Below are 13274 nucleotides of genomic sequence, written 5' to 3'. Positions count from 1 at the left end.
AATCATATAGTGGCAAAACGTTTCACAGATTGATAGTTTTTTTTTAAATCGTATTACCAATAATTAGAGAGAAAATGATCATTCAGACAGTTGACTTAAGTATAGACTTTGAAGACTAATAACTTAAAAATTACTTGTTTCTTTCAGATTTTTTTTGTGGCACATTATAATTTGGAATGTTTACTTTCAAAATTCATCAGATTTAATGCGAAAAGAACATATTTAGTTTTTCACCCTCGGTAACATTTGTCATGGAATGACCCTATAGGACCTCGTGTTTTCAAAGTAGTAAAAATTGTTAGATATTGCTGAGAAGAGTTTTGAGATTTTTGCTTCGAAGATTTGAAACGGAATCTTTACATAAATAGCCATACTCCATTTCCCTTATAAGGCAGCCGCGGGGCAGGTAACGCATCGGATCGCGCAGCGGAAGCCGCTGAAATTAGCGCACCGATGCGCGCGCGCCGAAACTAAATACCCAAATGTGATCCATCGGCTGCCAAATAAGGCATGAATCTCGGATTTCGCGCTGGCACGACCCCAGCGTGCTAAACGCGCGCTATTCCCGTCTAATACTGTCGAAAAACACGTAAAAACGTTTTTATTTCTGTGCGAGCGGCCTCTAAATTTAGGCCGTATGGAAACCGAAAGTAATACGAGCGATTTTGGTCGGGAGCGAGTTGTCTGTATTTAGATTAGAGCGGCGCAGTGCGCGCGCGCCGCCGGTGATGATAACGCATCGCAGTGCATTGTAATGCCGTGATAGTGATCGATGTGCAGTGATAGATTAAAGGATTTGGATGTCACAAATGCTGCCCGAAGGAGGAGGTCAGTTTGATATATTTTTTAACATTTTGCTGCGTAAAATTTACGTACGTGAACTTTTGTCGCGTTATCAGCGACCTCAATTCGTACTGATAAGATTGTGTCCATTAAAACATTGCGTCAACAAACCACTGAAAACATATTTGGAATTCTATGTTGTTATAAATTAGAGTTATTACCCAATTGATTGCAAAATTATTTCTATTACAACCAGAAACGGGTAATATTGCATTATCGACCGTCTGTTTCGATACATTTTGATTTATCGCGCTTTTTTATTTTACTTCACTAATAATAACGAGTCTAGCGCTAATTAGTTGTTTACATAACTATACAACTCTCGTAATTTTTGTCCTGACGATTTAATTGTTCAAATACTTTAATTTACGATTGTTTTTTTACTGTATTGAGCTACCAATATAAAATTGTTGGACAATTACTGCAATTTATAAATTAAATAAATAAATGAGGTTACAAAATTGTTGACTAGGTATTCTTCAAACACTTTGGCATTTATTTAAAATTAATCAAAATTCATAAAGTCCCCTCTACATACTTGTATGTGTACGTAATAAATGGTACTATTTATGTGCAATATAGTGTTGTTACTTGGCAATATTGTTTATGTAATTATACTGTAACGGCCTACGCTCTACGTGATGCGGGTGTTAGTATTAAATCATTGCGCATTTTAAGTAATATACAACCTACTTTTATGTTCAATTATAACGAAAGGTCATAGATTCTCAACATGTTCTTGTTAGTATTTTTTTTTGTTAACTTTATCATAAAAATCACGTTTAAGCAAAACATTTCTGTCAGAAAAAAATTTACTGAGTACCAGCTACAGGTTTCTATTTTCAATTTTCAGCTTCTTTCAGATTGTTATTTCTAGCGTTTTGGAGATTGTTCATATTTTTAACTCTTTTTTGACTTGAAAAATATAAATTAACAAATAAGTATTAACAAATGAATCCAAATTAGTGGAGGTACACATTTTTGTTGCAGTATTGTAAGATGACACAGTGTATAAATTGACGTGCCGTCGTCTTTACCTACAGCGATCTGGGGGCACGGCAGTGCCCCCGCCAAGTCGAGCGCGAAGCAAACACTGCCGTACCATCCTTTACTCGAACCATTTCGCCGCATTTTCAGGCCCCTATTTGAGAACCTCTGGATAAGACCAGAACGCAGAAATTTTCGTCATTTAGTAAGCTATAATCACATACTTTAAATCCAAAATTTCAAGTCTGTAGGTCATTTAGTTCCGAAGTTAAGCGAAAGCAAAGTTTCGCATTTACGACAGTCACTCACTGATGATCATCAAAATAGAACTAGTACTTCCCATTAACTCAGAGAGCTGAAATTTGGTACAGAGTTAGGGTTTAATGGCCACATGAAGGGAAAACTATAAAAACTAGGAAAAACGTAGATCTGGAGTAACCACATTCATAATCAATACTACTCCCATACCGTGGTGTTCGCCTGTATCGCTCACCGCTAGATGGCGCTAGCACTAGCAAGCGGTGTCCAGATTTTTATTCTTTCTAGAGAAAGTCGTCGATTAAGTTGAATGTTGTGTAATTTGCATTTCGTTGATTTCGTTTATTATACTATAAGGTTCGCTTAGGTTATGTTATTAAAACAATTCTGATTCGTTGTCCATTTTAAAGGTCGTTAAGTTTATTTGTGTTTAATATCGTAAAAAAATGTCGATAAAACGACGACGTTAAATAACTTTGCCACGTTCTACAAAAAGAAGTGAAATCCCACCAAAAACATTCTGTAAAAAAACTAGCCAAGTCTCGATGGAGCTGCTTGTTTATCTCTAAAAAGTAATGAAATCTAGACAAAGTCGTGCCAAGTCTATGGTTCCTTACTGCGATTTCTTTATTATTATAGTTAATGTTGTGTGACTTGGCCGTTGAACAATCTTTATTAAGATAATCATACATTATAAATACGCAGCTTTACTGAACCCACAATTGACTGGTTATTGTTGAACCAACGTTTTCCAAGTGGCAATTTTCCATCGTCAATGGGTAGCGGTTCTGGCGACAGATTGGTGCAATGGTGTCATGGAGCACCTGGTTTTGTCACCCTTCAACGGCCAAGTCACACAACATTAACTATAATAATAAAGAAATCGCAGTAAGGAACCATAGACTTGGCACGACTTTGTCTAGATTTCATTACTTTTTAGAGATAAACAAGCAGCTCCATCGAGACTTGGCTAGTTTTTTTACAGAATGTTTTTGGTGGGATACATTATACAGCTATTGATAATTCTTGCTTCATGCCCATTTACGAATTAAATATAGCTCGGACAGACACTATTACTCAATAAATTTCTCCGCCCCACTCACAGACACACGGCCCTCTAATATAGCGTACTCCATAGTAAGCACAGACCCGAAATAGATAGATTTGACGTAGACTGTCACACGTGGGCATCGCATATATCGCGCGAGCTCGCAATATAATTATCGCGCCGGATATGTGTTTATAGCCTTTAACTAGTTCAGTGAGAAATAATTTTCTTTGGTTGCACCCTTATTTCATCTTTATTAAGTTCAAAATAGACGACAACAATTTAACCACTGTTGGCAAATTCTTCGTCTGTAGAAGAATAAATTGGATGAAAAATAACTTTATTTTTATTTTAAAACGATAGTAATGTTATAAAATCATTTATAACGTGTTATTATAATCCATTTCAAATGACTACATCCTTTTGCCTTACTGACATGTAATCAATGATAGTATGCCCTGTATTTGATCTAAATATTGGAATTCAACCAACCAAAGCTTCTATTAAAGCTTGATATTGAATCAACTTTAGAGCTTCGTTCAGAAAAGACTCAAAAATGTTCGTCATCAACTTTGTGCAATAACAAAGTTTTGAGGCGCAATCCCAGGTAGGTAAAACAGTTTTTTTTACAAAATAATGTTTGTCAATTTTTTCCCAAAAGTTCAAAAAACAAATAAACAAATCGTGTCACCGACCCAATTTGTGATGATTTTCACTACAAATCAGGCAAATGTAATGTAAACACTGTGTGTAATGTGTGTCACAAGTACTACCGAATTCGTCAGTGTTTGCTCGTCTCACTTTATGGCGCATCAAATAACAGCCGTGCCTAATGTAATGACACAGACTACTTCAAGCTTAAGGAAATATTACAACTTAAGTCATCATCATCATTTCAGCCATAGGACGTCCACTGCTGAACATAGGTCTCCCCCAATGATTTCCACGTTGACCGGTTGGTAAAGGCTGGACAGGCCGCTACCAAGACTTATGTACTTACTTCACTTTTAATTTCTTATGATTAGGTGTGAAGGCCAACATTAGACACTTATATTCTGCATAAATATGCATTTGAATATTTTAGTTCAATGAATATTAATTTGAAAGGTTTACTTGCAATAGTTATAGATTAAAACACAAAAAACAGCACACCTGATTAAAAAAATATATATCATTCATAAAAATATTTTCTTACGATAAAATTGCATGCTCAATGTAGTATTTCTATTCATTTGTAATAAAAAAAGAATTATTAGTTAAGTTTAGGGGTTAGCCCCTCGTGGAAAGGTTCACCACATTAGTCGAGCGGGGCGGCCACATTATTCAATGCAATCCATAAATAAATAAACAATATTTCAAGTCAAGCACAGCTAATAACACTAAAAAGGGCGTTAAAAGAAAAACAAAGTGTCATATAAGAAAGTTCCGCGATTATTATTGAGTTTTCTCACTACTTTATTTGCCGCAAACAAACTTTTATGTTTGGTAGCACTTGCTAAATAGCCACCTGCGCCTGCGTCGAGGTGTTTTCAGTTATCGTCGCCAAATATGGGCGGTGAATGTCTCTGTCCAATTTGCGAAGAGCCAAAGAGGCAATGTTTGCTGTTTCAATATTCCGTACGTTTTATTTGGGTCAATTTGCCCGTATTACATTGTTGACATTTTAAACTATAAACTATGTGTCACTTCAAATTTTTTTAATGTAAATTATAGGAAATATGCTTGTTTTTTCATATAAAAACAATGTCTTGCAAGCCTGTAAATAGTAAATATTTGCAAGAATATTAAAATTTTACCATTAAAAAGTGCGTGAATCTGTGCTGTTTTCTTCATCGTTAACTCATTATAGTCGCGGGAAGAACCTGGTTGCGGGCAGCGCAGGACCGTTCATTGTGGAAAACCTTGGGGAAGGCCTTTGTCCAGCAGTGGACGTCATTTAGCTGAATATTTGTCATAAAAAAGTAATTAGGCCTAATCATCATTAAAATTTGGCCACTGTGTCATTTGGCCGACAAAACTTGGCTAAACCACTGATAATAATGGCGCCTATTTTTTACTCATCTGCTTTTTACAGGATGATTTATTAATTTAACGTTTTCATAAAAAAAATGGACTCTGATTTTGCTATTAATGTAGTCTCACACTAGGGTTGATACTGACACAGGATAGAAATAGATTTTTAGATGCACATAGACAAAAACTGTATTTGTAAAGTAAATACATATAATATAAATCTAAGTTAATAGCAAAAAGGAACTCAGATTTCAACAGAATGTTTTCATTAATTGGATGGTTTTTTTTAATTAATTTTACAAAACCTGTGATTCTTTGAACTTATAATTTGTCATTTGGAACCCTTTTGCAAAACATCCAAAGGTTTAGCAAAGTTTGGAAATCGATGTTAGGATTTCTTAAGAATGAAATTAGGCAGAGAAAACTGTTAGCTATTTATATCATGCCTTTTAACTCATATCCTTATATACCCATAAAAAGATACTAGTAGCTTTTCTAAATCTCTCCTACGTACATAAATAGAGTTTATAGTTTAGAACAAAAATGTGCACCCACTTAATAGCCTACGTTCGGATTTAGCATTATTATGTAAAGCCATCTTCCCACTATGGCTAATCCACATCTTTGGTCAATGTTTTGTTGTATATTGTAATAAATAACTTATATCCTGTCAACTTAAACTACACCTTATTGCTGAGAAAATAAGAGCGAACGATTGAACCTCCCAGAGCTCTCCTACGCCGGTTGATATGATTCATTCTGTATAATAATTTTGTTCTCCATTCACCAAATAAGGACACTATTATCGTTCCCTTTATGCTGCTTATTTTATAGCAATTTATTTTGTATGCAGAATGCCAAATTGGACTCCAAGCCACTTAGCTTGTACGTAACTCAATGTTCAACAAGAACCTACTATGGTTCTTGTTGAACATTGAGTTAATTTGCAACATTTCAAAAATACTTGTATAAAAATTTGTTTTAATTTTAGAAAAAGCTTAAAAAGCTTTTTTGTGTAACGACTCAATCGGATTTGGCAAATCGAGATGGGAGGAACAATGACAATATTGTGCTATTGACATCTTAGTAGGTAGGTACTATGTAGTTGGATCGTAAGAAATCAAGTAGAGTAGAGTGGTAGAGACTGATATCTACAAGGATCTAAGAAGTCTAACAATCAGATAAGTGAATCAGCAAATCGAACGCACAGCGTTGAATAGAGCTCTGTGATTGGTTCGTGTATCACCCTGTGTGTCCATGCGCACTGTGAGACCTCATAGTAATGTTTGTGAAGCGTCAAATAGTTCGTGACACCCAAAGTGGCCAAAAAGTTGACAACACAACCTCATTCCAATTGTAACAAAGACGTGTTGCGAACTTATTGGCTCCTTTGGGTGTCAGTCTGAACTCTACATGTAAATAATTTTGTGCTGTTGGCAAAATATGTACCAACTTGTAATAGAAACCCACCACCAGTGTTTTAACATTTTTATACCAACATTATGTTCACAAAATTGTGATCACCATCATCATAAAACAATAAAGCACGTATTAAGTGGCCATAAGCAGAATTATAATATTGTGAATATGAATTCACTCCCACGATATTGTAGGTCCACCTTTGTAACCAACATTTATTAATGTTACTGTAAGTTGGCAGATGGTTCTCAAACTAGTCTATCACTATCTTTATGTTACCTACTACTCCTCTTAGTATGTAGTAGAAAATGTCTAGTTAAAAATATACTTTTTATTGTGTGGTAGGGCAGGTAACAACGATAAGCACTATTAAACCTTTTAAAATTATACGCATGCCATTACATTTTGTGATCAGTAGGTACATAAACTAGGCCTTTTATACATTTGGAAAATTCGAAAGTTCATGGGAGTAGGCTATCAAAACTATTTCCCTTTACATTTATTTAATTTATGTCCCACTTATTTGACAAAGGTAATTGCGTTTTCGACTTCTCTCAAAACGCGCGTGCGCCGGTCACGTGGTTGTGTTTACCGTTCCGTTGAGATACTTTTATTTATAGATGTCTAGTTTTAGGCAGGGGACTCTCATAGATATTTTAATTTGCTTACTGAATTCAAAAGAACTTACTGATGATAACACGAGAGATTAACACGAAATAATTATAGTAAGTAAAAATCTGTTGCGAATTTTGGCTATACCTGCAAATAAGTAAGCTTGCACTTAACGCAATGAAAGAAACGTACCAAAAATTAGGTAAAATTTAATCTTTTTTTTTTCCAATACTTAAAGAAAAAGTTTTATTACGCAGAAAAAAAAATATACAAATAATAATAACACGGGCATCCCGCGTTTAGTCACCTCACACAGCATCAAAATGTACGCGTTTCCTCATTTTTTGCGGTCATTATTGAATGAACTGACTTGTATTGTAGTTATGATGTCACCCAAACAACCTATGTAGAGTCAGTAGTTGTATGGATTTGATACAAATAACATGCTGTGAAAGTAATATTCGCAAGTTTATAATAAGTTATGAGAACTCTTCATGAAGAAGGTAAGAAGTTTTAAACAGTTTTGAAAAATACCTGTTATTCAACAGTCTGGATAATTGCACTTTATAGCAGTGATTAAATTTAATCGACCTGTAAATAAGCAATACTGAACCATTTGTTACATATCACAGTCTGTTACTATCTTACAAAACATAGTTTCGACTATACTCGTACATTTATGTAAAAAAACAATCCGAGCAGTAATGGGTTAATTCTGAAAACAGACGATATTGAATATCGCTTCTGAAAACCCTCCGTAATTATCAAATCAGCTGTTAATATGACAATTTTTCTTTTATTTTTGATAATGATTCTATCCAAAATATTGTAATATCACCAGAATCACGATATTTGGCAGGCTTTTATTTTATTTTTTAAATTACATTAGCAAACATTTTAATGGTAAAACAATATATATTGGACTGGCGTTTACTGATCTGTATCAAATCGCTTTATCGCCGATATTTTTAGCCAAATTACTCGATTTACAAGTAAATTCTTGCGTAACCGATAATGATGTTTGGTTTACTCCACCAACTGATTCAGTGACGCATTGGCGCTGCGCCAGCGCAGGGCGCTACGTAGCGTGACGTCACATATCCTGGTACCGTGCTGTTGACAAGACAGATATTGTTGTCTTTTTTTTTCTATTTTTATTTATTCATTTAAAAAGATCACCAACAAGTTTAAACTAATCTAGATTTGTACAACAATAACATTTTCAGATACCGACTTATTAAAAAATCGTAACGAATTTTCCTTGCTCTATCTATGGATACTACGAGATTTAGTTAAGGGTTAACGGTTGTAGACCTACTGGCTAAATATCAAACAGTCTAACTGAATTTTATATAAGTCGAACCTCATGTGATAACAAAATGGATAAGTTTAATGACCTACTCCAGTAAAATGTTTACCTAATATTGATCCGTGGTCTAGTGGTTACAAATCGAAATGTGTCTTTTGTACCTAATTTTTAGTTTGCTCAGACAATAGTAGAAGAAGAAGATTCTTGATGTATATTTTGCTTTGCATCTGAGTTTTACATTTAAGTTAGTATCTTCAAAAATGCAGGTATCAAAAATGTGAAACCGTACCACACAGAATAGGTATATTTAATTAAACCCAAATTAGCTTACAATCGTGTTTTAGCACAAAACGGATGTTAAGTAATTATTCTACCGTGTCATCGCTTGAATCGACCGGCGTAGTAGGTAATCATTCCGCAGTGTTTTGCTGTGAAAATAACAATGATGTTGGTTTAAAGAATGTAATTAACAGACTTTGTTATAACTAATTTAGAACTGGTTTGGGTGGCAGTTCAAATACGAGGGGCGGCTGAAAAGTTTTGAGCCTAAGTATCTTCAAGTGTTATTATTGACTCGCACTAAATTTAATTAATTTGCCAATAACCTCCTTAGTATATGTACAAAGTTTCATTTCATTAGCGTCATCACGCTTTTAGTAATTAATTCGTAAACATCATCATGTCTCAGTCATCCGCGCAATATACGAAATTGAAGTACACAGTTGTCATAAAATTCCTCAAAAAGAGGAACAAAACGCTGACGGTAACATTTGATGAGATGTTTACAGTTTATGGGGAGTCTGGGCCTTCATTTGCCATCATGGAAGATTGGATCCGATAGTTCAAGCATGGGAAGGAGTCGCTAAAAGATGACTGCAAGTCAGGGCGGCCAGATTTCGCCATTAACGAATAAAATAATGAAAATTTAAAGAATCTTGCTTTAGAGATCAGCGAATTAAGCTGTGACAGATAGCTGAAGCCATATAGGCATTAGCATGGAACGTATTGGCGATATTTTTCATACTAATTTTCATGAAAAAGAGGTGCGCGCGATGTGTGCCAAAAATGCTCACGCCGCTCGATAACCAGCGTCGAGTCACAACTTCGCAGGGGTTTTAGGACATCTTTGGCCATAATCCTATCAATTTTTTTTCTCAAATTGTCACTATTGATAAGTAATAGATTCGGCAGTATGATGTAGAGTCAAAATAAGAGTCAATGCAATGGATTTAAAAGGGAAAACGCCGCCGCGGAAATTCAAAGTGGAGTGATCGACACCCAAGCTCATAGACACTATTTTTGGGATTGTGGAGGAATTTTATTCATTGACTACCTATTTAAAAAAAACTACAATAAACGGAGATTATTATACTGTACTGTTGATAAGAGTGCGTCAAGTGGTTGTTGAAATATTGAGAGGCAAACTGGCGAAAGGAAATCTGTTATTGCAAGACAATTCGCCCGCGCACATCACCCATGTTGCATGGCTTGCCCCGGGTAAAATTGGATTTCAAGAAATTAATCACCCACCACACATTTTAGTCCGAATCCCTAGCTATTTTGTCTAATTCTCAAATTGGAAAAAAGGCCTTCAGGAACGAAGATTTTTGAGTGACAAAGAAATGAAGGCGGCGTTAAAGGCTCATTTCGAAGGCAAATATTGCGATTTTTTTTTCAGTGGGTTAAAAGCTCTTTTACACAAATGTAAGAAGTCCGTTGTAGTAGAGGGAGATTAAATAGGAAAATATATTTTTTATACTTTTCTATCGGCATGTTTAATACCCTAGGCTCAAAACTTTTCAGCCGCCCCTCGTACGTAGTTTGAAACTTAGTTTAGTAATTTTTGAGTTTGTGTATTGAGACTCATAGAGTGCCTTAGTTAGTTTTATTAGAAGTAGGCAGCAGGTACTTACTCATAATTACAAACCCTGTGTATACCTTCATACTGAGCAGACCAATTTGGTATAACAATTTTGTTTTGCTCATGCTGATTACTTGTGTTGTTTTTATTTCTGGTACCAAATATTTTTTCTTTCTAATGAAACAGTTTGGTCACCAGATAGGCACTACCTCATGCTCTGGATTTCTGGATAGTGATTCTATGACATAATTTAAGAGTTATAGAAAAGAAAACTTTATGCTTTTGTTATTGTGTAACACAGCCCTATTTCACTATGTTTGTTTTGTTTCTGATAAGATTAATTAATTTAATAACTGTATCTATCTCAAGATCATTAGTTAATTACAGTGTCATCACATCGATCTACTTTTCCATAACAGAATGGGTGTATTTACAAAACACGGATCAATTAGCACAGAAATCGTATCCAGCCATATAAGGAAATCCTCTCACTGACTCACGTGACTGCCCATTATTTTTATACTTCTTAGTGGGAGACGATCGGATGACAGACTATAAACCCAGTTTAGATTTATTTGTATCGTCCGTTAATTTATTTGGGTTGAGATAGATAAATTACGCACAAACATGCGTACTAATTTTATTAGTTCGAGGCCATGGCAAATGATTGATGTAGTCGTACCTATTACATCAATGCTAGGAAGCAACTTTGTTTAAAAATGACTTACATAATGGCATCATAATCTAACTATATTTTTAACATTAAGGGTTAAAACAAAACCTTCTTTGCCTGGCCCATTCCCATTTTATTTGGGGTCGAGCCAGGCCGAGCCGGTCATGGGTCGTCTCGCTGTTTACTTACTTGGTTAAAACGAAATCATTAATGCAATTTATATAAGATGTAATTAAAAGTGTTACGTCCTTTCAGTACATTCAAATAAGCTCATCTATTTAGGTGGGTACTTTACCTTTTTTTTGTGAAACCGTGAGTCATGTAGTTTACCATGATATCTTTAGTATACCTACGGACGACAGCATCCAATATGTAGGACGTAGGTATAGGTACTTATAAGGTTGTAATTAAATGTAAAGTATTTGCAGAAAAAACCATACCATAATTATTATTTTCACCCCGAATGTCCTCATTACATTCGTACCCATAAACCGTAAAATTGCACACAACCGTGCACTTGTCCCAAATCCGAAAGCAGATGCAGCACTCGTAGCGGGAAATTGATATTGTTCCCCGAATGCGCGCGAGTTGTTCCCGTATGCGCGTGCGCGTTGCGAAATAGGCAGCGTCTTTTATTCGGGCGCGCGTATTTCGGTCGCGCTCGGGTTTCAGACGTTCAAATCGGCCCGCTTTTTTGGGCAAGCGGTCGGGTGACTGCGCTAATTCGAATCTTAAATAAAGATAGGTACATACGTTTTGGACTTACGATGATTCAGAGCAGACGATACTGTAGACTGTAGTCTTTCCAGCCGCGTGGAAGGATTAGGTAATCTGTGTCCGGACACCAAATTGGCCAATTTGCAATTTTCTAGGTAGTCGTTGTTGTTGTTTGTCAATTAGCAGCAGTGAACGGATCCAAACCTTCTGTAGTCTTTTGTTAGATTAACTTGCGAATGCCCGCGACCTTGTTCGTGTGTGTCAGTTCGGAGTTAAGTTTCTTCTTTGTCCAATGAGGGTTTTCGCGATTGAAAAATCCGCCAGATGGCAATACGTAGACGGTCCAAATGCTGCGTGATTGGTGGATTTTGACATATCAAAAATAACTAATCATGCAGCATTTGGACCTCGCGTCTACGTATTGCCATCTGGCGGATTTTTCAATCGCGAAAACCCTCATTAGCTGTTTTCCCATGATAGGGTAAACAAACATCCACCCAGCCTCACCTTTGTTTGGACAATATGTATAAGGGAGATGGTAGGGTCACTTGAATTAATACATAGAATTCATGCATTGTCTGGCTCAAAGACGTAGTTAATTTTGACAAATAGGGACCCGATTCTCAAATGTCACCCTATATGAAAACAATTTTCAACTACGTACGAATCAATTTAATGCAACTACCTATAAACACATTGTCAGTTTTTCTCCTCAATGACAACCGAATTCCAACAATCGTACCATTGAATTTGGGTTTAAAATAGAACATTTCGTTGTTACAGAAGTGATGCGCCGAGTGGCGTGCGGCGACGTGTGTCCCGCGCCGCCCGCGCCCGCGCCACAAGCCCTGCAGCCTAACAGGTGATGCCTATTTTCCTTATCAACACCTACGGTACCCGTAGCCCAATGGTGACGGCACTTTGGTAGCGATAAACAAAGTTAAGCAACGCTCTTTGCCGTCGGAGTTTGGATGGGTGACCATTCTTACAGAATGTAGTAGTATAGTAAAGATTTCCATAGGAGGAGGACACTTCACTTAAGGTCCTATGTCCCCTAGATGGGATAGAGCGTCCACAATAGTCCTCCATAGCGTTCGGTCTTAAGCTTCGCGTTTGATCTCCAGGTCTTGCCGATTTTCTTCGCCTCATCTGCTACAGTGCGCCGCCAAGTTTTCTTGGGGCGACGACTTAGGCCCAGAACAGACGGTGAAACGCAACTGCAACGAAACTGCAACTGCTAGTTACTTTTGAGTTGCATCTAAGTTTCTGCCATAGCGTCCGTTGAGAGACCACACATGACGCGAGCAGTTTGAAACTTTCAGTTTCAGTTTCATTCATGAGAATCATCAGAAAGTTGCAGTTTCGTTGCAGTTGCATTTCACCGTCTTTTCTGGGCCTTAGAGCAGTTGACAACCATAGTCCAAAATGATGATAATCTGCGTTCTTCGGATACGAGTATGTGGTAAATACTTAAGTATGATGGTTTACATTGTACCTATTCGAAACGATTATGTATTAAATAGGTAGCACAACG

At 36.3% G+C, this 13274-nt stretch overlaps 1 protein-coding gene across 1 annotated transcript in view; it reads left to right on the top strand.

Moving 5' to 3' along the window:
- Nucleotides 1-622: 622 nt before the first annotated feature.
- Nucleotides 623-13274, top strand: part of LOC135081464 (uncharacterized) — a 17143-nt gene continuing 4491 nt past the window's right edge. The window contains exons 1-2 of the mRNA XM_063976164.1: nt 623-828; nt 12524-12602. Coding sequence (XP_063832234.1) covers nt 801-828; nt 12524-12602 — 107 coding nt within the window. The 5' untranslated portion in view covers nt 623-800. The remainder of the gene's footprint in view (nt 829-12523; nt 12603-13274) is intronic.

Source organism: Ostrinia nubilalis, chromosome 20 (assembly GCF_963855985.1).
Source record: "Ostrinia nubilalis chromosome 20, ilOstNubi1.1, whole genome shotgun sequence".
Lineage (NCBI taxonomy): Eukaryota > Metazoa > Arthropoda > Insecta > Lepidoptera > Crambidae > Ostrinia > Ostrinia nubilalis.
This window is presented reverse-complemented; position numbering and strand designations above follow the sequence as displayed.